This window comes from Acipenser ruthenus, chromosome 41, assembly GCF_902713425.1.
Source record: "Acipenser ruthenus chromosome 41, fAciRut3.2 maternal haplotype, whole genome shotgun sequence".
Classification (NCBI taxonomy): Eukaryota; Metazoa; Chordata; class Actinopteri; order Acipenseriformes; family Acipenseridae; genus Acipenser; species Acipenser ruthenus.
This window is the reverse complement of record NC_081229.1, coordinates 37,049-61,134: the sequence shown is the minus strand read 5'-3', so window position 1 is coordinate 61,134 and position 24,086 is coordinate 37,049. Positions and strand designations below refer to the sequence as shown.

General features: G+C 41.8%; 2 protein-coding genes across 2 annotated transcripts; both read left to right on the top strand.

Annotated features, from left to right (window-relative positions):
• Window positions 1–3,072: 3,072 nt before the first annotated feature.
• Window positions 3,073–8,551, top strand: LOC131709101 (myb-related transcription factor, partner of profilin-like). Its single transcript, XM_059010989.1, has 4 exons — window positions 3,073–3,107; window positions 5,794–6,100; window positions 6,536–6,922; window positions 7,376–8,551. The coding sequence occupies exons 2-4, from the start codon at window positions 5,839–5,841 to the stop codon at window positions 8,167–8,169; spliced, it is 1,443 nt and encodes a 480-aa protein (XP_058866972.1). The 5' UTR covers window positions 3,073–3,107; window positions 5,794–5,838; the 3' UTR covers window positions 8,170–8,551.
• Window positions 8,552–10,129: 1,578 nt separating this feature from the next.
• Window positions 10,130–23,737, top strand: LOC117972151 (serine protease hepsin-like). The gene is made up of 13 exons (XM_059010742.1): window positions 10,130–10,699; window positions 10,971–11,113; window positions 13,783–13,884; window positions 14,561–14,602; window positions 14,867–14,996; window positions 15,180–15,302; window positions 17,144–17,184; window positions 17,980–18,145; window positions 18,381–18,568; window positions 19,284–19,379; window positions 19,743–19,885; window positions 20,825–20,989; window positions 21,574–23,737. The coding sequence occupies exons 2-13, from the start codon at window positions 11,098–11,100 to the stop codon at window positions 21,610–21,612; spliced, it is 1,251 nt and encodes a 416-aa protein (XP_058866725.1). The 5' UTR covers window positions 10,130–10,699; window positions 10,971–11,097; the 3' UTR covers window positions 21,613–23,737.
• The last annotated feature ends 349 nt before the right edge of the window (window positions 23,738–24,086 follow it).

Here is a 24,086-nt window from a genome sequence, read left to right as displayed (position 1 = left end):
CCTGCTGTCTTACACAACACTTTTAAAAGTGTTGAAATTCTAACACCATCTCAGAGTTCATTTTCTAACACTGAGTGTTGGACATAAACACCACATCTGTGCTAATAGCACTATGCTCAGTGTTGCAACACAGCATTTTCCCAACACTAGCTAGAGTCAAAAATGTACTCTGTACCAGTGTAAACAACACTAGCACAGTGAAAAATGAGCATGTCTCTGAACATTGAGTTAGAATATTACCCTGTACCGTGTAGCCAACACCAATAAAGTGACAATATGGCGTGTTTTTCAATACTGTTTGTAGTTACATTTTTACTCAATTCCAGTGTAACTAACACCAGCAAAGTGAATACCTTATTCATGTTACCTTTTGCCAGTTGGTCAATGATATTCTAAAAGCTAAGTTCAAAACACTGCACAAGTTACAATTTAGAAAACTGACAAGTGGAATAATTAAGACATTTATTATGAACCGTGGCAGAATTGCATAAAATGTCATGTTGAAACATAACATAGAAGTTCCATTGACACAAAACGGAGTCTGCACAAAAGATCATTGGGGTGCACTAATCCTCAAAATATATGACATGAGATGGTGGACATTTAAGTCCTGATTTTTTGCAATTCTGCATTTTAAGCCATATCTACAATGTCTGCACAAATCATAAAATCATAAAAATGTCATTTTTAAAAATCAGTTCAAGTGCTTTTGACCATATTCACTTATCCACAGCGAGTCAATAGCATTCTAGAGATCACTCAAATAAATGGTGAGGTATCAGGGTATCAGCCACAATGGTAAAATTAACTTAAGCCTGGATTTAAAACAGCCAAATTCCCAGGGAAATGTTAAGACCAACATTTTTCCTGGCTTCCTATTTAACCTAAACTGCTTTTTTGACCAAATTGGCCTCATTGGCCGAACAAGCATATGACTTATCATTCTTAGAATACTAATCTTAGTTTCAGAGTAATTGAAAAATACATTTCTCTGTAAATTTGGCTGTTTGAATCCAGGCCTTAGTGTACATTGAATATTACACAAGGCAACAAACTGAAACAACATAAAAAATGAGTCATTTCTATATGACATCTGTAGATCAGACGGTTTATAATATCTCAAGTTGACCTGTTTGGCCACTGACACCTGTTTCTCCTCATTTTCCACAACATTAAATGCATGAAGCTGCTCAACAAAAAAGTTTTCAGCTCAAATACCACAAAAAAAATCTGATCGCTTTGCAAAAAGATATCAATTATTTTGCTAAACACCGGCATTTCATCTTTAATGTCTGTACAAATTGCAAGACCAATGCGATATTCAACTCCATTGCATCTGACCCAGGATGTAAGACGTATCTCGCTTAAAAGACCAAATTGTAGGTTTTCGGAGATCAAGTCACAGTTATCCATCTCATTCAGCCGCTGTGTTTTAACTGGCCCACACTCAATACCTTTGATGGCCATTGACTCCCAATGGTAGGCTAAGGCTATTTGATGTTTTTTCACAAGCGAGTTGGTCAAGTTTTTGAAATTCTTAATGCTGTTCTTAAAGAATTTGTGCTTCGCTTCAAACCTCATGGTCCAAACATGTAGCAAAGGACCAATTCTGCGTATGCACTCTGGATAATGTATCATAAAATGATGCTTTGGAATTAGGTTATTGACAGGGTACAACTCTTTAAACAATCTGTGATGCTCTTGAATAAGGTGCTTAAGGTAAATAGTCGTTCCTTCTGTAACACTTGGGAAGAACACAATGTTGATTATGTCCAACAACAACAATAGTATTATTTATTATTTTGCAGACACCCTTATCCCGGGCAACTTACAATTGTTGCAAGATATCACATTATTTTTACATACAATTACCCATTTTTACAGTTGGGTTTTTACTGGAACAATCTAGGTAAAGTACCTTGCTCAAGGGTACAGCAGCAGTGTCCCCCACCTGGGATTGAACCCACGACCCTCCGGTCAAGAGTCCAGAGCCCTAACCACTACTCCACACTGCTGCCCCAGTGTGGTGTAAATGCCAATGTCTGTTTCCTTCAGGCACAATATCTCCAAATATAAGAGAGGTTTGTAATTAAACACTTGTTTGGGTAGCATTAAGGTCAATACCATTGCCAGCCTGCTGCAAGTTTATCTTTATTGGACAATTCTTTTTCTCGAAATAGCCATAGTTAAATGCATAAATTCTACAGAGCAAGTTCTCCCTTGAGATGAAGTTTTTAACCAAATATTCAAAGAGCATTTTTATTTCATACTGTCCTACCCCCTCCAAGATGTAATGCATGATGTCAAACACAAAATTGTCAGACACATTGAAATATGCCAAGGTCTTTAGGATGCTGTTGCACTTTATGCCAAAGCCTGACGTTGTTAAACACTTTTTTTAAAGGCATGTTTAGTTCTTTAAAAAGTGTTTTACAAAGTGGGGATGTCCCCACAACGTCGTTTTTTCAGGAGTTACTATCTTTGTGGGGACATTTTCTCAAATCTTGTCCACACATTGATAGTAATATCTACCCCCCCCCCCCTATTTGAAATATTTGGTTACAGTGCAGAACGAAACCCGTGACAGGAGCAAAGCTGTGTCCTGCGCCAAAGTGGTTACCGTCGATGTGTATGACAAACACGTCATCATCCCACCTCAGCCACTGACCCATTGTGTGACCCTGAGGAAGTCACTTAACCTCCTTATGATCTGTCTTTCGGGTGAGACGTAGTTGTAAGTGACTCTGCAGCTGATGCATAGTTCACACACCCTAGTCTCTGTAAGTTGCCTTGGATAAAGGCATCTGCTAAATAAACAAATAATAATCATGCGCAAGGGAGACCAAGGGCAAGTCATGGCATGGTATCATTATAATACATTTAGCTTTGGTCAAGATTTCTTCTCTGGAAGCCTGGAAAAACTCATTGGTCCTCCTGCAGACGGGATTGGAGTATCAAACCTGCAAATGCTTATCTCCCAGTGCATTGCTGGAGTGGAAACAGGTGCATCTTGTGAAGTGTTGAAAGTTTCTGAGAAATTAGACACCTGTAGCATGTCTGCTGCATGAGAGAAACCCAACACTGAATGTCATGCAGGGGGTGTTCGGGTGAGGATTGAGCTCAGAAAACATGAACATGAACAGGATGCTGGGGAGGGTAAAAGGGTTTCTCAGTGGTGTGGTCAAGGGGAAGCTGTGTGTAGCCAGTTTACTGTGTGTAGTCTTTGTCTGGTTTGGGAACTGTTAATTTCCTCATGTGATTGCGCAGATATGCAATGTTGAAACTTCCTTTTTATAACAATATTACTGTCGTTCTTCTTTTCTCAAACTATTGTCGCTATAATTATTCATTTTCTCCACATTATTAGTCACACGCACAGGGGATAATACACAGTTTATGAAATTGCCAAGAGATTTCTTGTGAGTGTGTGTGTCTGCGTGTGTTTGTGGAAGTCAGTTCTGGTGACAGCGGAGCGTATCACTCCGAAGCAAGAGACGAGCACAGAGCACACACTTCTAGCACCGTGTCTCTGGTTCAGATACGTGTGTATCTTTAATTGTACATTTGTCAGAACATATTGTGCTATATATATATATATATATATATATATATATATATATATATATATATATATATATATATATGAGCTATCTTGTTTTGTTTTAAACTTTGCACAGCACTCTGGGATGCCATGGCGTGTAGGGCGCTATATACAAATACATTTCTATTTTATTGTATTTAAATAGTGTCTGCATTTCGGTCCGCCGCTGTTTCCATTCATTAAGCAGACTCCGCGGTGTTTTATTCTTTCACTCCGAGTCAATATGATTGCAATATACACTGCAATATAATTTGCACCTTTATATTGAAGCAGTAAAGAGACATTTGATTTGCTCACCTGTTACTTCGATTTTAATTGAAAGTCACAATTTCAGGATATAATATCATTAATTACTGACAGATCTCTGCAGAAAGGCTAATCAGAACTGTTTCAAAGCAGTGGAGCAATAACTGGCGTTTCAGTGCAGAACCGCACGTTCCGACCGCAGTGACGCGAAATCAGTCGTCACAATTATCAGCACAATAGGTTGGTTCGAATGCCGTTAGCTAACCAGCTTTTCACTCTAGAGGGCGCTAAGTCGTTAGAAACTGTAAAGCTATGTACAGCAACGTTGCAAAAACCTCAAACCCGCCAGATTGTTTTACTACCCAGGGATCACGTTTGAACCTTTAACCAGCCAGTTGTGCATCATCTTTTACTAAATTCCAGCTGTGCAATTCTCATAGTTTTTATATGACAGTTGCACAGGGTAGCTATTTTGGATTACAATATCCAATTATATTACTATTGGGTAGCTTTCAGTAACAATTTGTCCAACCCCAGCTTTCACTGCGTCACCGCTATCTTTACTTTGACCAACCTTAATCTACACCTACTGACGGGGCGCTCATCCAATCAGGCTTTTAGGATAAAACTTTCAGCCAATAATGAACACCGCCTTTCCAGCTATGGCTCAGAGGACAAACCGATGTCCACCAATCAAAGCCTTCAAAAACCAAGACTTTTGTATCTGGAAATCCCGATTGGCTGTTAGTCTTGTCGCTCTAAAGCGTATTCAGGCAGGTCCTGTGTTGCGAGACAATGAGGAAGAAAACATTGCATCTGGGTATATAAATATATTTATTTGAACTGCGTTTTTTGATTTATACGTTTTAGAATACAGAAATGAGACTCAGATTGTAAAACTAGCGTTAAACCCTACTGACTGTATGCTCGGAGCGCTTCTTACATCAAACCGGGAGGACAGCAGCCAGCGCCGAGCAGGTAATCCGCCTCACAACTGAACTGGACTCTATATATTTCTGGATGTATTGTTATTATGTTTAGATCACTTGGCATGCAGCAAAAGTCGTCAGATAGATTTCATGATGGCTTGGCATACTAGTTTTATCTAGGGCTCTGTTGCACCGGATCTGACGTAGTCGCAACTGAGCGCTGCATGGTGTTCACAATAAAATGAGAGTGTAATTACTATGAGTGTCTGGTAAGCAGGGATCGACCTAGTACAGTACTGGTGTGTGTACACTACGCCCCGATCGATGTGTGTTGCGGCTTTAGTTGTAGGTACACTCATATGTGACGTGTGCATTAGAGGGTAACGTTAGAGTTGTTAGCTTGCTCTTGTTAGATTACAGGTAGGTTCTGTTACTATGATTTACAGATTTTCTACACTGGAGTTGACTTCAATTCAAATGAACCGCTAATACTGTAGCAGCAGGCGGGTATGACGGTCTTCTGCAATCCCTGCTGTAGCGCTACTTGTAGTTTAATATTGTAAATGTGACATGTACCTGGAGGGCAGGCTGTGTATTACTCTATCTACCTAGATTACGATACTCCATATACTTGTGCCACATATTTCGTTGTGGGATGTTTGTTTATTTCCTTATCGGGGCATTCTTTGCTGTGTGTTTTTAATGACAGGCCAACTCTGAGTGCAGAATGCATTGCACAGGTAGACTCCATAGAGCTCAGAATGATAGGGAACCGACACATAATAGGATATCAAACTGTTATGAAAATTGTGAAAATGTCAGCGATGTAAAGTATCAATTTAGGATATTAAAACTGCAATATACAAATATAGAATTGTATGTAATTACTGTGTGTCAGCGTGGGGTGGGATTATACATGAATAAACCATAACCAGATATTTAAAACCCGCTGTCTGAATGCAAGCCTGAGAGTGTGTGTTTTTATTTGATTTTATTTTTTTGTATTTTCTTTTTCAGGGTTCAGTGAATGCCCCTTTGTTGGGTAACAAAGGATGTCCTGCAATGGATTCAGTGTACATTAAACAGGAAGCCCCTGAGTGGGAATCTGTGTTCATTAAAAAAGAGGAATCTGATCTGGAACCAGCACGCATTGAACAGGAAGAGTTGAGTGGAGACGTGAGCACTGCCATTGAGAAGGAGGTGCCTGAACTGGGAATAGCTCAGGGGAACCGCCTCCTCCCTGACGTGTGTGTGAGAAGAGGAAACTTGACAGCTGCCAGTGATCAGAGAGCAAGAGCAGTGACTCCCAAGAGCAATATAAAGGGCAAGTTAAGCTGAAATGCAGTTATGTTACAAAGTGATATTTGTGCATTTACAATGTTTTTTAATATATATATATATATATATATATATATATATATATTAAATTGTGCATATAGATATGTGTTTTATGTAACAACATGTTTACTTTAATTGTTTATAAAGTTTACTTGATGATCTGTAAAGCAGGTAGTTACATTCTGTTTCATGTTTCTTACGTTTTTATTCTGAAGTGCCTGAGAGGCCCACGAGGAGCTCTATGAGAGCTGCAGCATGCTGGGAATGGGCAGCTATCTGATACAATGTCCTGCTGAATCTGTGGCAAGGAGTTGGCGGTTTCCTGCCTCTGTTGACTAATGACCAGTATACTTGAATATTTGTTTTCTGCAGTTTTCAAAGCTTTCTTGTGAATATCGCTCTTCCGGTTTATTGCCCACAGATCTGAAGCGACGGCACAGGTTTTCCGAGGAAGAGGACATCGTGCTGAAGGAGGCGGTTGCTCTCAGGCACAATCTGCTGTATGGCAGGGAAAGCTGCCGGCTGGGGAGAGGAGGAAAGAAGAAGCTGTGGCAGGAGATTGCCAGCCATGTTAACAATGTGGCCGAACACCGGCGCAAGCCAGATGATGTCCGGCGCCGTTTTGAATTTATAAGAAATAAACTGCGGTCAAGAGCAGGGTGTCTGGCTACGGGAGGAGTGAGTCGGGGATCCGCTGTGCCCAACGGCCGCAGGTCTCCAGACACAACCTCTGATGAGCTGACACCCCTGGAGGAAGAGCTGATGATGGGAGTCTCCAATGCTGTGGACATCCTCACGGAGTGGCGTGGTGAGGAACAGCTGTCACAGAAGAGTTTCAAATGCAAAGATTACTACAGCAGACTACAATTCTATTGCTTTGCACTGTCAGAAACGTTTGACGGGCAGCTTTACTTTGTGGAGGCGTGCGCATGTGTGCTATAACATGTTTTAACCTGTTCCGTGCCACACTTGGCTATGCATCCAATTGTGATAAGACTTTGTATCGAACAAGCTATTCACAGTAACATAATTACTGAAGAAACAAGCAAGGTTATATCTTCAGGGCTGTTTGCTGTAATGTGTAACTTTTGCATTGACATTTGTTACAACTAGCTTTTCCACACACTGTGAATGACTGTCATTATGACCTACTTAACTTATTATGTGTTTCTTATGTCCTTGGCAGCAATATGTTTGTGCTGCAGAATAAATGACCTCCTAATGTGAGCCATTCCCTTTCTCTTCTGTCCTTGTTCCACAGATACCCCTTTGAGACTACAACCACCACCACCACCACCACCCCCTTCACTGGGCAGTCCTGCTAACTTTTACACCAGCTTCTCCATGGATGCACCACACCAAGATGCCACCAGTGTAAACGATGCACCTCACAACCCACATTCCCCCAACACCCGGGCTCCGAGTCTGTGCAATGAGGAGCTAATGCAGGAGCCGCATCACCCCAGGCAATGCCTATCACAAATAGAGGAACACAAAACACCAGCTTGGAACTTAAAAGGCCAACCACAGACAAAAAGAAGTCGTCCTCCATCCAGGAACACACCGACGCAACCAACGATTTCACCCAACCCGCCTTCTGCAGCAAGACCTCAATCTGCGCAAGCAACAGTTAGCCAACAAAAGAGTTCTCTGGGCAGAGTCAGGGGATCAGGTGAGGGCCAGGAGGGGTATGGGGTGCATGGGGCTCTGGGAGCAAAGAGATCAAGCCCTCAACCCCACCAGAATGACCCTGGATCTGCAGTGGAGCGAGGCTCTCTTCTGGAGCGGAATTATACGATGGAGGCCATCCAGGAGGCTCGACTGCAGGAACTGCGTGCAATCCGCCAAGTCCTGGAGAGAATGGAGGAGAAACAGAGCGCCTTCCTGGGTGCCATTGCCAGCAGGCAGAATGAAGAGCTAGAGACGCGGCAGGCTCTTGTCCAGGCTATTGGGAGCATAGGGACCATGATGAACAGATACTTTGAACATCTCATACAGAACTCTAACAGGGACCACAATGAGCGGGTACCTTCAACATCTCATACAGAACTTTAACTCGACCTTGACTCCTCCGGAAAAGCTTGATCCACCAGCGGGGGCGGATTCCCCAGCACAAGAAGCCAGTGACATATCTCCCACTGCCCCCCCTGGTGACACAATCCCAGGGGACAGGGAGAGGATGTCTTGAAAGCTTCCCACTGATCCATCCAAGTGCCTTCATACTGTACATCAGTTTTAATAATGTAGGTCCAGGCTTATACATATCTGTATGTCTGTAGGCAGAGGATGTTCTGCAGGGCGGTTCTCCACACAGAAACAGGCTTTCCCTTCCTTCTGAAGTCGTAGAGGATTGTATTACAGGGCTGTGTCCTACACACAGCCCTTGCTCCTATCCTGTGAAATACTAATTAAAGATCATTTACCAATACTGAATAAATGGTTTTATATTATTTAAGCATGGTCTAATCTAGGCTACATTTCACACAAAAACTGATTTGGGAACCCAGTATTTTAGTTACAGAACTTTAATTGGATCCAATTAAATATTCAGGTACAGTATATACAGTACAATATTTCTTACCAGTTTCATAATCCTGCATTACAATAGTAAAGCTGTTTTTCCATTCTTCCACAAGGTGTCGCTGTGAGACTAGGTATTCTTATTACTTCAATGAGAAAGTAAAGTAGTGAACTAGCTGAATTCAGCAAAACAGATGATATTAGTGCAATATTAGTCTAAATAATAATTACTTCCACTTCCAACATCCCAATTTTGAAACGATCCCAAAGCAAATATTAATTTAGTGCCAACACAGAATGATTAAAATGCATAAACACAATGTACTGTACTGTAAGAAGTGCAATCACTAACACTGTGCCATGCTTTCACAATGTACTGTAAGAAGTGCAGTCCCTAACACTGTGCCATGCTTTCACAATGTACTGTAAGAAGTGCAGTCCCTAACACTGTGCCATGCTTTCACAATGTACTATAAGAAGTGCAATCACTAACACTGTGCCATGCTTTCACAATGTACTGTAAGAAGTGCAGTCCCTAACACTGTGTCATGCTTTCACAATGTACTATAAGAAGTGCAATCACTAACACTGTGCCATGCTTTCACAATGTACTGTAAGAAGTGCAGTCCCTAACACTGTGTCATGCTTTCACAATGTACTATAAGAAGTGCAATCACTAACACTGTGCCATGCTTTCACAATGTACTGTAAGAAGTGCAATCCCTAACACTGTGCCATGCTTTCACAATGTACTATAAGAAGTGCAATCACTAACACTGTGCCATGCTTTCACAATGTACTGTAAGAAGTGCAATCCCTAACACTGTGCCTTGCTTTCACAATGTACTATAAGAAGTGCAATCACTAACACTGTGCCATGCTTTCACAATGTACTGTAAGAAGTGCAATCACTAACACTGGCATACTTTCACAGTGTACTGCAGTGCAATCACCAACATTGTTCCATGCTTTCAACTGTCTATTCCCAGCTTATCAACTCCAATGCTCAGATATTCCAAGATATTGAATCTGCCCTTCAAAGGAATATAACACGAGTTTTCCCAGGTGGGAAGTGGTATGCTGTTGCATTGAATATTCATCCTGCCCAATCCTCTGCGTACACTGCAGTCTAGCCGTTTACTTCTGTCCATACTGTAAACTGTCATATTATTATAATAGAAGAAGAAGATGAAGTCCTAGCCAAGGCTTTATACTATAACTTCATGCATATTATCAACATTAATGCCATTATGACGTGCCAACCTTATATTATCCAGGGGCTAAAGATTATTATTTTATTAGTCATAGTATTATTAGCGTTTTTTCAAAGCACTACACGGCAGCAAAATAAAGTATGTCTTCTTTATCAATTTACCATTTGACTGTTTATGGTCAAGATCAAGTGTTAAGCTACATGTGTGGAATAACACGATTAGTTGGCTAGTTGTGATCGTATATTTCCACGTCCACTTGAAGTGGTTCGCTTTAAGTTCTGACATGATCTGTAGGTGACTGCAGTGAATTCAGTGAAGGGGCCCCCGGTTATTCCAGGTAGACAGTGTTTTCCGGAGACAGGAGAACGGGGGGAGGGGGCTTTTATCTGTCGGCTGTGGTGATTGAATTACGTCAGCCTCTCTGTCTCTTGTTTGCTTTTTTGGGTCAAAGCGAATCACAAACAGCCCTTTACCAGAAGGTGATGAATCCTGCTTCATTGGACGCTAAGTACAGTAAAATAAAGAATAAAATATATCGAGTGCTTTAGCCGGTCACTTTTTCAGAGAGCTTAAAGGTGTATTTCTGAAGAACAAAGAAACAATCTGCTGCCAGCTCACCTTCTGAAGTCGTCTCTCTCTCTTCACTCAAAAGGCAACGCTCGGTTAGGAGAAATAACGAACTACTTCAATTATACCTTAGCCTGTTATTTATTGATCAATTCTGGCTACGGCTGGCTGTTTGTCTGGCAGGCACTTTGTATTGGAGGTGGATTTCTTAACCTCTCCTGTTTCTGAACTTTTAAACAGAATTGAATTACATTTTGGGCTGAAGTTGAATTCTGATCGCCAAGGTGAGTAAAACAGGATCTTCTATTTAAAAAGAAGTAAAGGTTAGATGAATGTTTAGATGGTTGTTTTAATAGAGTGATTTAGAAAGTATAGAGTATTTTATAAATATGATGAATAACAAACACCAAAGGAATACATATACATTTTTTTTAAAAGTACTTAACCCATGTATTTTGAAATTGCAGCATTGAGTATTTTTACAATATTATTATTATTATTATTATTATTATTATTATTAATATTATTATTATTGTTGTTGTTGTTGTTTTACAGATTTGGAAAAAGTCACATAAAAAATAAATAAAAAATAGCAAAATCCAGAACTTGGCAGAAAAAAGAATCAATCTTTTCCATGGGATACTAAGTCCAGTGCTTTGGGTGGATTATTAACTATTGAGACATGCAAGAGAAACAGGGTGAGTGCAACAGAACGGTCTCACAGCATCAAACCGACTCTTTTAAGTTAAACATTAATGGAATTTAACTTGGGCAAGCGAATAGCACACAGTGTACAGACTGCACTTGAATTCATACGGTCCCCATACCGGTCGATGGGTAACCCCCCCTCGGTCCAGTTTGAATGGCGTTCAGTTTTGCTTTGTTTCTGTTGTTGTGCAGTTCAGTTCAGGCAGGTGATATTGTTTGAGATGCTTCATTCACCTGTGTTTCTTCTGCTCGTGCTCTTGACTTTCTTCTCTTCAGCTTCATTCATTGGGAGGGGGGGGGGGGGGAGGGCATTCCTCCAACATGACTCGGTCGGTTGGCCACGCCCAGCAGCATCACACTCAGGTTGGAGATTGTGAGGATGCAGGAACAGGCCGATCCTGCATCTTTCTATTCCCAGGCTCCATGTCGGCTCTTGCTGTCTTGTGTTCTATAAAATTGTACAAACCAAATCCACTCTTAAAAGGATGTTAGCTCAGGGATGGAAATCAAAACTCCCATTGCATAGCAGTTTTATCTATTCCTGGTTTCACTGTGAGTTTAATAAGACACACCTAAGCTGGTCTGTTCTACAACTGATGGCTCCCTGCTTTCTTCTGAGTTCTGCAGAGCTGCAGCCCCTCCTTCCTCACTGAAACAATTGAGACTTGTGTTCCCTCTCAAGCTTCCTGGCATTGCACTCTGCTAGTTGGGAGTCAATCTTCAATCACTTGGAAAGGAGCCCTTGAAACTCCTTATTATAAACACACACACACACACACACACACACACACACACATATATATTAGTAATAGCATTTTACTGCGTGTTTATATTACTACACCTTTAGATGTTCTTTGCAGAAGCTTCCTAAAGGTTTAATGGGGTAAAAGAAAATTCTATAAAAAAGGCCAACAAAATGCTTGGATATATAAAGAAGTTGAATTCTGATTCTGATGTGATCAGAAGTGCAAATGATATGCCTGCTGGTGTCAATCACCTTATGTCAGTCACCTGGGTGCCCTTGAGCTATTATTAAGTGAATGCAGCAGAGTTCCCAGTGTGTGGGGGTATTAAGAGCATAACTTTACATTGTTAAAGTATAGCTCCAATGTGTGGGGGTATTAAGAGCGTAACTTTACATTGTTAAAGTATAGCTCCAATGTGTGGGGGTATTAAGAGCATAACTTTACATTGTTAAAGTATAGCTCCAATGTGTGGGGGTATTAAGAATGTATCCATTGGAGCTATACTTTAACAATGTAAAGTTTAGCTCCAATGGAGATGTCTTATTGAGACTGAAGAATACATATATTTAATACAATGTCAGTCAGCAGGAAAATTGCTTGAAGTAGGTGGTATTGCGGGGGGGGGGGGGGGGGGTTCAGACCACTATACATGCCTCCAGTAATACGATCTTAAATGAAAACGCATTTGTACCCAAGCACCAGGTCGCGCTCGTTCCAACCTTGTTATCTGTGTGACATCCTTGCTAATGCAATAACCAAGTTTGGGATGTCGTGTTAATATTTAACTGTTTAGACGTGTCATTAACGGGAACCGTTGTTTTTTATTCTTCTGTGGTAGCGTTTAGGCATGTGTGTGTGTGTTTCTTATATGCGTATTCTTTGCCAAAAAACATGACCTTATGCCAATGTAATTATACAGGCCACCAGTTGTTTAGTTTGTCTAATTAACATCAGGGGCTAGGGGTACTGTGAATCTCAATGAGGACCTTCCCTGTGAATATTTCATAAGAAATACTGTAACATCAGGGGCTAGGGGTACTGTGAATCTCAATGAGGACCTTCCCTGTGAATATTTCATAAGAAATAATGTAACATCAGGGGCTAGGGGTACTGTGAATCTCAATGAGGACCTTCCCTGTGAATATTTCATAAGAAATACTGTAACATCAGGGGCTAGGGGTACTGTGAATCTCAATGAGGACCTTCCCTGTGAATATTTCATAAGAAATACTGTAACATCAGGGGCTAGGGGTACTGTGAATCTCAATGAGGACCTTCCCTGTGAATATTTCATAAGAAATACTGTAACATCAGGGGCTAGGGGTACTGTGAATCTCAATGAGGACCTTCCCTGTGAATATTTCATAAGAAATACTGTAACATCAGGGGCTAGGGGTACTGTGAATCTCAATGAGGACCTTCCCTGTGAATATTTCATAAGAAATACTGTAACATCAGGGGCTAGGGGTACTGTGAATCTCAATGAGGACCTTCCCTGTGAATATTTCATAAGAAATACTGTAACATCAGGGGCTAGGGGTACTGTGAATCTCAATGAGGACCTTCCCTGTGAATATTTCATAAGAAATACTGTAACATCAGGGGTTAGGGGTACTGTGAATCTCAATGAGGACCTTCCCTGTGAATATTTCATAAGAAATACTGTAACATCAGGGGCTAGGGGTACTGTGAATCTCAATGAGGACCTTCCCTGTGAATATTTCATAAGAAATACTGTAACATCAGGGGCTAGGGGTACTGTGAATCTCAATGAGGACCTTCCCTGTGAATATTTCATAAGAAATACTGTAACATCAGGGGCTAGGGGTACTGTGAATCTAAATGAGGACCTTCCCTGTGAATATTTCATAAGAAATACTGTAATTAGATGTTTTTCTTTTGTTCTCTTCCAGACAGCCCCAAATTGAGCTGCCTGTCTCCCACGAAAATAACTGTACTCACACTCTGCATCCTAGTGTTTATAGGGGGGATCGGAGCAGCTGCCTGGGCCATTGGTAAGAAATTCACTTTACTGCCTGAGGAGCTGAGAAGGGGTGGGTTGCTACTCGCTATAGTTAGCTGTTGGAGTGAGTTAGCTGTTGGAGTGAGCTGAGAAGGGGTGGGTTGCTACTCGCTATAGTTAGCTGTTGGAGTGAGTTAGCTGTTGGAGTGAGCTGAGAAGGGGTGGGTTGCTACTCGCTATAGTTAGCTGTTGGAGTGAGTTAGCTGTTGGAGTGAGCTGAGAAGGGAGTGGGTTGCGTCTCCCTATAACTAAACTTGTTATTGTTTATTAAGTCAGTTTTTTTAGATGATAATGTATTTCTGTAAAACGGTCTATTATAGGAGACTTTTATTTAGATTTGGAACGCTTCTAAATGTATTGGAATGCTTCTAAATGTATTGGAATGCTTCTAAATGTATTGGAATGCTTCTAAATGTACTGTAATGCTTCTAAATGTATTGGAATGCTTCTAAATGTACTGGAATGCTTCTAAATGTACTGTAATGCTTCTAAATGTATATTACAGTAAACATTGCTGAGAGTGTGTGTTTGTGAACACTGGTGTAGGGATTGGCTGAAACATGTGTCTACTTCATTTATAGTTTAACCTCAGTTTTTTCTTTAATTTTTTGTGATTTGTAAATATAAAAAAAAAAACCTATTTAATTTCTAACTTTTTTTTGTTTCAGTTGCTTATTTATTCAAGGCTGAAAATCCTGGCTTATATGATGGTAGGTGTGTTTTTTATTTAGGTGTGTTAAACTCTCTCCCTCTGGGAATTGCTATATCAGTTTTAGCTGTACAGTGCAGTACAGATTTCTAAATTCAGTGTAGGCGTTGCCTTTTGTGCACTTCTATTTATGCTGTGGGTCTCAGATACAGTTTTGAAGTACTAGCTATAGAAAACCTGTGCAGGTTTGCAATTCTCTTTAATCCATGTCTCTTTGGATCCTAGTTAAAAGCTTGGAAAGTGCAACTTTCTCCTCTCTCTCCAGTCCAGATTAACTCAGCAGACTTGCGCCTGTCTGTGTTTGACCGCAGCGAGGGGAAGTGGAGGTTTGTCTGTTCTTCCAGCTCCAACGAGCTCGTTGCCAAGATCAGCTGTGAGGAGATGGGATTCGTCAGGTATTATTCATACAGGACTGTCATGTATTCCCCTGAAGTATTCCTCTGCATTCTCCAGTTAAACCGAAGGTTTTCTTGAGTTCACATCACCTAGTGTGGTAGAACATCACTTTTTACAAACTGCAGACCCTTTCTCTGCCTCCTCATCAGAATCCCTGTATACTTTTTGTTCCCTCTTCACAGATCGCTCTCCTATTCTGAACGCCCTAGCAGTATGGTGGCGGCTAACGGCTCTGCTGGATTTTTCTGTGTCGATGAGAAGCAGCTTCAGTATGGCAGGAAGATCCAGGAAGTCCTATCAGCCTGGTAAGAGCTGTGTTCCCACTGCATTGCTGTGCATTAGTGTTTCCACTGAAGTCCTATCAGCCTGGTAAGAGCTGTGCTCTCCACTGCATTGCTGTGCATTAGTGTTTCCACTGAAGTCCTATCAGCCTGGTAAGAGCTGTGCTCTCCACTGCATTGCTGTGCATTAGTGTTCCCACTGAAGTCCTATCAGCCTGGTAAGAGCTGTGTTCCCACTGCATTGCTGTGCATTAGTGTTTCCACTGAAGTCCTATCAGCCTGGTAAGAGCTGTGCTCTCCACTGCATTGCTGTGCATTAGTGTTTCCACTGAAGTCCTATCAGCCTGGTAAGAGCTGTGCTCTCCACTGCATTGCTGTGCATTAGTGTTTCCACTTCATTCCGATGTTGATTTCTCAGTTGTGTTCTGGGTATGTTGTGTATCTGTTTAAAAACCCTTTGAATTCCCCAAAAACCTCACAATGTGCACAATGTGGATCCAGATGTGTAATATGTGTGTGTTTCCTTTTGGAAGCGTACATGACTTCAAAGGCACAGTCGTATATTGATCACGGAAATAACAATGGTCTTATTGGATAACATTTTTAAGAATTGTAAAAAGAAACAAACAAATAAACCTCATTGTTTGGCCTGTCTGAAAAGCAGATTCATTTGTATAATAACTGCAGCTGTACAATACATGTCTTTTTTTGAACAAGCTGCAAGACCCAGTCTGCTGCAGTCGTCCATTGCCTTGACCTTGACCTTTGACCCAGCAGCCTGGCTGCCCGCCTGTGGGTTTGGTGTGTGTGTGGGTCCTGTTTGTTCATGGCCCTGATTTGCACTGTTGGGTTTTAACAGCGTGTGTTATCGCTGGACCTCCAGGCTTGTTTGTTCTCTCCCTGTGCTGTTGTACTTTGGTCTCAGTAAACACATTGCCTGTTGAATTTATTTTAGGAATCATCGAGGGATCGTTCTCCAGTCACCAATAGCACTCAGGAACTGCATGTAGAGCCACTGTTGGCAACCAGATTAAATGACTATTAGGTCTGTTATTGCAGCAAGCACAAAATTTGACCTATTTGTCTGAAATTAATAAAATATTTGAACAAGAAAGCTGCAAATGTATTAACTTAGCCTACCTGATGTGTGTTTCGTGCCTATTTGAGAATATCAGGTTGTTTTTTAGGGGAGCAAACTTGGTTTGAGGTTAAAGGGGCAACACCCTGACTGTTTGTTTACTTTTCCTTTGTCCATTGATTTGTTGTGTGATAGGCTGTGTCACCCTAACATGTCAGAGGTCCTCCTGCCAAATCTCATGTGCCAGCCCCAGCCCTACGGGAAGCTGTCTGCTCGTATCTGCATGTACTGGACAGTAAATCTCATGTGCCAGCCCCAGCCCTACGGGAAGCTGTCTGCTCGTATCTGCATGTACTAGACAGTAAATCCCATGTGCCAGCCCTACAGGAAGCTGTCTGCTCGTATCTGCATGTACTGGACAGTAAATCTCATGTACCAGCCCCAGCCCTACAGGAAGCTGTCTGCTCGTATCTGCATGTACTGGACAGTAAATCTCATGTGCCAGCCCTACAGGAAGCTGTCTGCTCGTATCTGCATGTACTGGACAGTAAATCTCATGTGCCAGCCCCAGCCCTACAGGAAGCTGTCTGCTCATATCTGCATGTACTGGACAGTAAATCTCATGTGCCAGCCCCAGCCCTACAGGAAGCTGTCTGCTCGTATCTGCATGTACTGGACAGTAAATCTCATGTGCCAGCCCCAGCCCTACAGGAAGCTATCGGCTCGTATCTGCATGTACTGGACAGGATTGGGTAACCTAACTGCTTTGTGTTTCTCTTTTTTGCAGTGCCTGCGAGAGTGGCAGGGTTCTGAGTGTCAACTGTCAAGGTAAGCAAATCCCTTCAAGCTGTTCAGATCAAAGTGGAAGAGTTGAACCCAATATCACAGAATATTGTATTGTGAGCTTGCTGTATAAAGAAATGAAGGGGTCTTATTTCAAGTTTGCACTTTGCAACAAAATACATGTTGGGAATGTTAATAGTTGCAAATAATCATATAATATCAGGATTAACCAGCCATGGATTGGAGCAAAAAGCACCCTTTAGTTACTTATTGTCAATTTGCGGAATTCTTTATGTATTTTTTTAAGTATTTGAAGGTTATGGATGATAGCACTGGGGAAGCTACTCCATTTCTTTTTTTTTTCTTGGAATCAGCTATCATAATCTCATTTTGTCAATTTGGAAAGCCCAATTATTTTTTACTTCAACCCGGCTCACTGCTGCCACCCCTGCGCTGACTCGGGAGAGACGAAGACGGACACACGCATCCTCTGAAATGTGTGCCGTCAGCCGTCTGCTTCTTTTTGTCAGAGGAGCACGCAGCTCTGGGAAACTTACAAGCAGGCCCGCAGCGCCTGGCCAGTCTACAGGGGTCACTGGTGCGCAGTGAGCTGAGGACACCCTGGCCGACCTAGGCCCTCCCCACCTGGGCGAAGCTCGACCAATTGTGCACCGCCCCCTGAGAACTCCCATCCATGTTCGGCAGTGGAATAGCCTGGACTCGAACCAGTGATCTCCAGGTTATAGGGTGCATCCTGCAGTCCACGTGGTATGCCTTTGCTGGATGTGCCACTTGGGAGCCCCTAGCTCCTCCATTTCTAACCCTGGCCTCTCTTCCTAGACTGTGGCCGGCGCAGGCTGCCCGTGGACCGGATCGTAGGAGGACAGGACGCCAGCCTGGGGAAGTGGCCGTGGCAGGCCAGCCTGCGCTACGACGGCAGCCACCTGTGCGGTGGCTCGGTCATCTCTGACCGCTGGATCATCACCGCCGCCCACTGCTTCCCAGAGTATGCAGGGCCAGGTTAAGCCAGGGGAAAGGGGCCCAGGTCAAGCTTGGATCTGCTTTATTAGAGCTGAGATGTGTGAACAAGCACTGCTTCAATATGTATTGATAACTGGCACCACCAAGACCAAGTCCAAGATAACTGGTTTGCATGTCATTCAGGGAGATAACCGGTTTGGAGGCATCCTGTTTATTTTGAGTATGGCTGAAGCTGCCTGCCTGCTTTCTTGTCTCATCAGGAGGAACAGGGTGACGAGCAGGTGGCAGGTGTTCACCGGCTCCATCTCGCAGGCCTCCTCTGGGGTTTCCATGCCAGTTCAGACCATCGTCTACCATTCAGGTTACCAGCCCTTCAAAGACCCAAATATCGATGACAACAGCAACGACATCGCAGTCATCTACCTGGCCACACCCCTGAACTTCTCAGGTAATTATCAGCCTACTTCACTCAGTGGCACCCAGCATGTCCAGCAATCAAATGAACTAAAAGCTGATGCAGGATGCACTAAATTAATGGACTGATATGTGACTGATAAATGTATTGTGAATGGCTAAATGTTCAGTACAGCCAAAATATACATGACACCCCCTGCTGCATAACATCTGTGTTGTCTGTCAAAAACAACATTTACATGTAAAGAAATACCACACATGTCCATAATACAGAGGCCAATGTTTGCATGACCACACTATAAAACCTGGTAAACTGACAATCGAATTTAAAATGTGAACTGTAGAGAAGCCTGGAGTGAGCAGTACTCGGAATCCCATACCTTCCTGGAACTTACAACTGATAACACGAAAAGAGAAAGAATTTCAAGACATGTGGATAGTTGCCAACCAAGTAGAACAGAGAGACTCATAGAAACCAAGGTTTCAGGTTTCATGTTAAGCTTCAGAACAAAGACCTTGTTTTACCAGCTGTGGAGGCTGCAGAGTTAATGTGGTGCCATCTAGTGGTCAGATCCCAGAATAACATGGGATTCGCACAGTGGAATAAAGAGCACATTCAAGCACTGATTTCCCCTGAACCCTGACCACTGTATATATCACTGTGATCAGCAGAATGCATTGCAAATTACATTTAGTTTCATATGATAGTGCATACTAAAATGTCTATTTTTATTTTATCCTTGCTACAGATTACATTCAACCAATCTGTCTCCCTGCCCACAGGCAGCCCCTGGTTGATGGGAAAGTATGTACTGTGACAGGGTGGGGGAACACGAAGTACTATGGTGAGTGTGTCCTTCAATCTGCCAGACAGGTTCTTACTAACAAGGGTTTCAGTGTCCCTAATACATACCAATAAATTATTTGAATAAAAACTGAATCAAGGCAAACCGCTTGGATCTTTATTCTGCTTTTTGGCCAATTATGCCACAGCATTGAGCAGCAGTCTTTCCCTCTATATCATACTGGAAGGTAGACCTGATCTCAAATAGGGGACAGGCTGAAAGCTTGTAGTGCTTGATAGACTTGATATCCATGAGAACGTGGTGGGAGGTTCTGAGAGCATGTACTCCTGATACTGAGGGAATCTGTGCAGGATAGCAGGTGATGCACAAATCAAATAAGACAGCATCTCATTGTATCTGCAGGTCAGCCATCTGTAATCCTTCAGGAAGCCAGCGTGCCGGTCATCAGTAACAGTGTCTGCAATGGGGATGAGTACTATGGGAACCAGATTAGCAACTCCATGTTCTGTGCAGGCTTCGCAGACGGAGGCATTGATGCATGCCAGGTACATACAGTGGAGGCTTATGATCGACAGTGCTCCCCCCTTTGAAACACATTTGTCCAGAGCCATAGTTAAGAGGCAGTTCAATTTGTCTTCCACCTACTGGTAGTGGAATGGCATTACAGGGTAAATCTGTTGGTCACCTTTGTTTGGATCATCTCTCAGATCGAATCAGCAAACTTTTATATGAAGGGGGAAAAAATATTCTTCAGGCCAATTTAAGGGCGTCGTTTGATGGCGTTCCTCAAAATACTTTCGAAAATCAAAATGCACATTTGTCTCAGCCTTGCATGTAAATGTCACACTAAATGTGTGACCGGATTGGACGTACCATGTCACAGACTATAGGTTGTGGGGATCTACTGCCATGATACTATAATTATAGCACCAGGACTTGGATGTATTTTACTGCCATGCCTATTTTTACCAGCATCTCTCTCCCCTGTCTCTGTCTCTCTGTATGTCTCTCCCCTATCTCTGTCTCCCTGTCTCTCCCTTGTCTCTCTTTATCTCTCTGTATCTCTCTCTGTCTCTGTATTTCTCCCCTCTCTCTGTGTCTCTCTCTATCTGTCTCTCTGTCTCTGTATCTCTCTCCCCTCTCTCTGTCTCTGTATTTCTGTCCCCTCTCTCTGTCTCTGTATTTCTCTCCCCTCTCTATGTCTCTCTATCTGTCTCTCTCTGTATCTCCCTCTCCTCTCTCTCTGCCTCTCTGTCTCTCTCTGTCTCTCTGCATCTCTCTCATCTCTCTCTGTCTCTCTGTATCTCTGTCCCCTCTGTCTGTCCCTGTCTCTCTCTGTCTCTCTGTATCTCTCGCCCATGTCTCTCTGTATCTCTCTCCCCTCTCTCTGTCTCTCTCTGTATCTCTCTGTCTCTCTCTCTCCCTGTCTCTGTGACTCTCTCTTTGTCTTTGTCTCCCTCCATCCCTCCCTGTCTCTCTGTCAGGGTGACAGTGGCGGTCCCTTTGTCTGTGAGGACAGTATCTCAAAGACGAGCCGATGGCGCCTGTGCGGGGTGGTGAGCTGGGGTACCGGCTGTGCTCTGCCCCGGAAACCAGGAGTTTACACCCAGGTCAACCAGTTCCACCAGTGGCTCTCCAATGCCATGCGGGTAAGCACTCCTTAATGTTGATCTTGAATAAAGTTTACTACGAACATTTAAAAATGGCAACATTGCATTTGCACCTGACAGTTCGATTTCAGCAAACTACAGCAAATTTGATGACCACTGTAAATGAACAGAGGTGCCCTCTGATGTGCCATGATAAAAATTGCATGGAAATGTTATTATACAGGAGACTATCACCAATCCAAACCAGTTGTGAGTGGACTCTGTGCAGATGAATGACTCGCTGGGATGTGCTGACCTGTACCATTCTAACAGTGCCTCATCTATTCTCTGCATTTGATTCTCAGCAGTGTAAAGGCTCTTAGCTTTTTCATTTTCAAATGATGGCCTGCACTGTACTAGAGATGTGAAGGTCACTATTTTCAGTAATATTTCAATTCAACAGTGTGTGGGAAGGAGTTTCTGCAGCTGCTATCAGCATGCATTTCATTATGGTAGCTGGAATGGTGTGAAATACAGGTACTGTAAACTAGGACTACAAGGGGCCAGATTAGTGAGTCCTTTGCAGTCTGAAAGCAACCAGTTATTCAGATTTATGTTGTGACATTTGTATTTTGTTTTTTCAGACGTACTCTCAAAGCAGTGGAGTGTTTAGCATGGGATAGCACAATGAAACCAATGGCCACTTCCATTAAGAAGCTGGAACTTCATATGTGACTTCAAATTTGAAATTAAGGATTTACAGAGAATCTCAGTTCTCTGCGGCCATCTCCATGTTCAGATCTCGTGCCTTTTATTCATACTATCACCTTTCTTTTCTTTCTTTTCATTGTGTGTTTGTTGAGCCATGGTCTGTTCCATCTTCATTATATTGCAAGGCCGGTTGTGTGACATACCCTACCGCATGAGTCATTTCCTTATTTTAGATCACAAGGGAGAAAATGTCAGAGCTTCCTCACTCTATTTCTTAAGCTCCCTCACATAGCCCCAGGCATTAAAGCCATTGAGAGACAGCACCTACAGTACAATGCTGTAGAAGAATGAAAACACTACATGTCTCTGGCAGGATATCAAACAGTTGCTGCTGTACTGTTTTTCTTTTCTTTTCATCTTCAGTTTCAGCAACAATCAATAATGTAAGAGGTACTAAGAACAAGATCTTATGGTTTGTGTTTTAATTAGAGAGACAATTGGTTGCATCTGATTGACTGATATGATGCATGTGCTTGATAGATCAAGAGTTTACTCTGCAAAGGAGATTGAACTGAAATCAGGAGAGGTCATGGTAATGAAAGGATCCTGCCTAACAAACTACCAGTTTCTCCACAGACTGGTAGGATTAATATAATTTAGGACAGCGTGTGAGAAAGCAAGCTGAGGGGAACCAATGAAACTTCTTTATAGTGTTAGTTTCTTTTACCTGTCCAGCATTGAGTTTTGAGGATTTTTCTAATGGTTAGGGAGTTGAATTTAAGGGCTGGGATCAAAGTACAATTCAACTGTGAGATATGTACAGGTATAATTGTTGATAACAATTGATGTTTCTAATATTTCCTTTCTCAATATCCTTTCACGTGTGCTCTGTACATCCTCTACAGTTGTTTTTGCTTAAACCATTATTTCTAATCCTTTTTTACAGCCACATGGGCTGCTTGTGGAATGAGGGGAAGTATTTTAATGATGCACCCCCAATGGGGCTTAGGCTGTGATTCCCACACTTATATACGTCCCCAACTCCCTTCAGAACAACAGCTCTGGAAGTCTTTTCAGAAGCAGCCCAGCTGTTTTGTGGTGTTTTTACTTCTTGCTTTTGCTTAAAACTATAGTAGACACTGATACAAATAACATATGGGCTGGAAAACACATATATTACACTTGCAAAGGTATGTAAATGTAGATGATATTAAGTATCTTGTTTAACTTATTAAATAAGGTAATTCTGAGGTTCACTGTTTTTACTGCTATTCTTATTAATATTTACACAATGCTAGCAGTGTTGTTTGTTTAACTTCTGGGATGAATTCTGGTGCTCATGAAAGGTTCTGGATTGGTAACCCTGCAAGACGCTAGCTAGCCCCCTGTCTTTCCTGTGAGAATGTTTATTACGGACTAGATTGGAGGGACCAATTATAAGTTTTAATACAATACTTAGATAACATTAGCTGGGCCTCCAAACCTGTACAATAAAAATATGTTTTAAATTGTTTGTAGAGACAAAACAAGAAGGCTAAAAGTTTGAAAATCTAAATAAAAAGATCAACTTCTTACTAGATTCTTAGTGTTCATGGATGACAAAATGTGTTCCATTTTCAATGTTGATCCTTTTCCTGTTTATTTTTTAAATGGTGGCCTCATCTGAGAATGAACTCCAGGCCACTGTCTGTTTGATGCAATAAATATTAGGGCTCTTTTATTACATGAACAAAAATATGAAGTGCCTTATCTACACAATGCTACATTTTGAGTACAATGTTGTTTTATGACTAGGACCAAACAAAGTTTGCTATGCAATTAATTTATTTTAAAACAAACCTTAATTAAATGATTGAATGTTATAATGGAGCACGTTTTGCACACTGGATGTTGGGTCACTCGACCTTGTTTTTTATTTTTTCATGTAAATATTCTCTATGCTTGATGTTGTGGGGTGTGTCTCTGCAAACCTGTTGTTATTACACAGTGTGATTTTAATTGTGGACATCATGTACTCTCACATTATTATTATTATTATTATTATTATTATTTTTGTATTTTAAATCCATACCAATTTAATTAAATTGTTAAACATGAGATGTGTCCTGCGTCTTTACTTGCAAGAAAATGGAATGGGATACAGGGCTGGACTGTGGTGTAAAGTATAAAAGTGTAAAACAGTATTAAATGCATACCTCTACACTCTTTTCTGTTACATGTGTCCATAATTCTCATGTTTTACTCTTTCCTCATCCATGGATATTTAGCATGTTTAATAAAGTCATTTTATCCTTTGAGTAGTCCTTGAGCAAGCCTGAGCTTGCTTAGAGACTTTCTGTAATTATGCTAGTATCAAAAGGGCCTTTGCAAATCTTTAACAAAGAAGAAATTGCGCGTGCACTAGCGGCCCATGAAGACAGAAACCTCTGAGGAGGGTCTCATAACG

Bases quoted from the DNA above. Each gene is read 5' to 3' on its own strand.
- LOC131709101 (XM_059010989.1), top strand. From the start codon at position 5,839: ATGGATTCAGTGTACATTAAACAGGAAGCCCCTGAGTGGGAATCTGTG. The intron at 6,101-6,535 runs GCAAGTTAAGCT...TATTGCCCACAG, and splicing joins TCCCAAGAGCAATATAAAGG to ATCTGAAGCGACGGCACAGG. The intron at 6,923-7,375 runs GTGAGGAACAGC...CTTGTTCCACAG, and splicing joins CATCCTCACGGAGTGGCGTG to ATACCCCTTTGAGACTACAA.
- LOC117972151 (XM_059010742.1), top strand. The intron at 19,380-19,742 runs GTGAGTGTGTCC...TTGTATCTGCAG, and splicing joins GGGGAACACGAAGTACTATG to GTCAGCCATCTGTAATCCTT. The intron at 19,886-20,824 runs GTACATACAGTG...TCTCTCTGTCAG, and splicing joins GAGGCATTGATGCATGCCAG to GGTGACAGTGGCGGTCCCTT.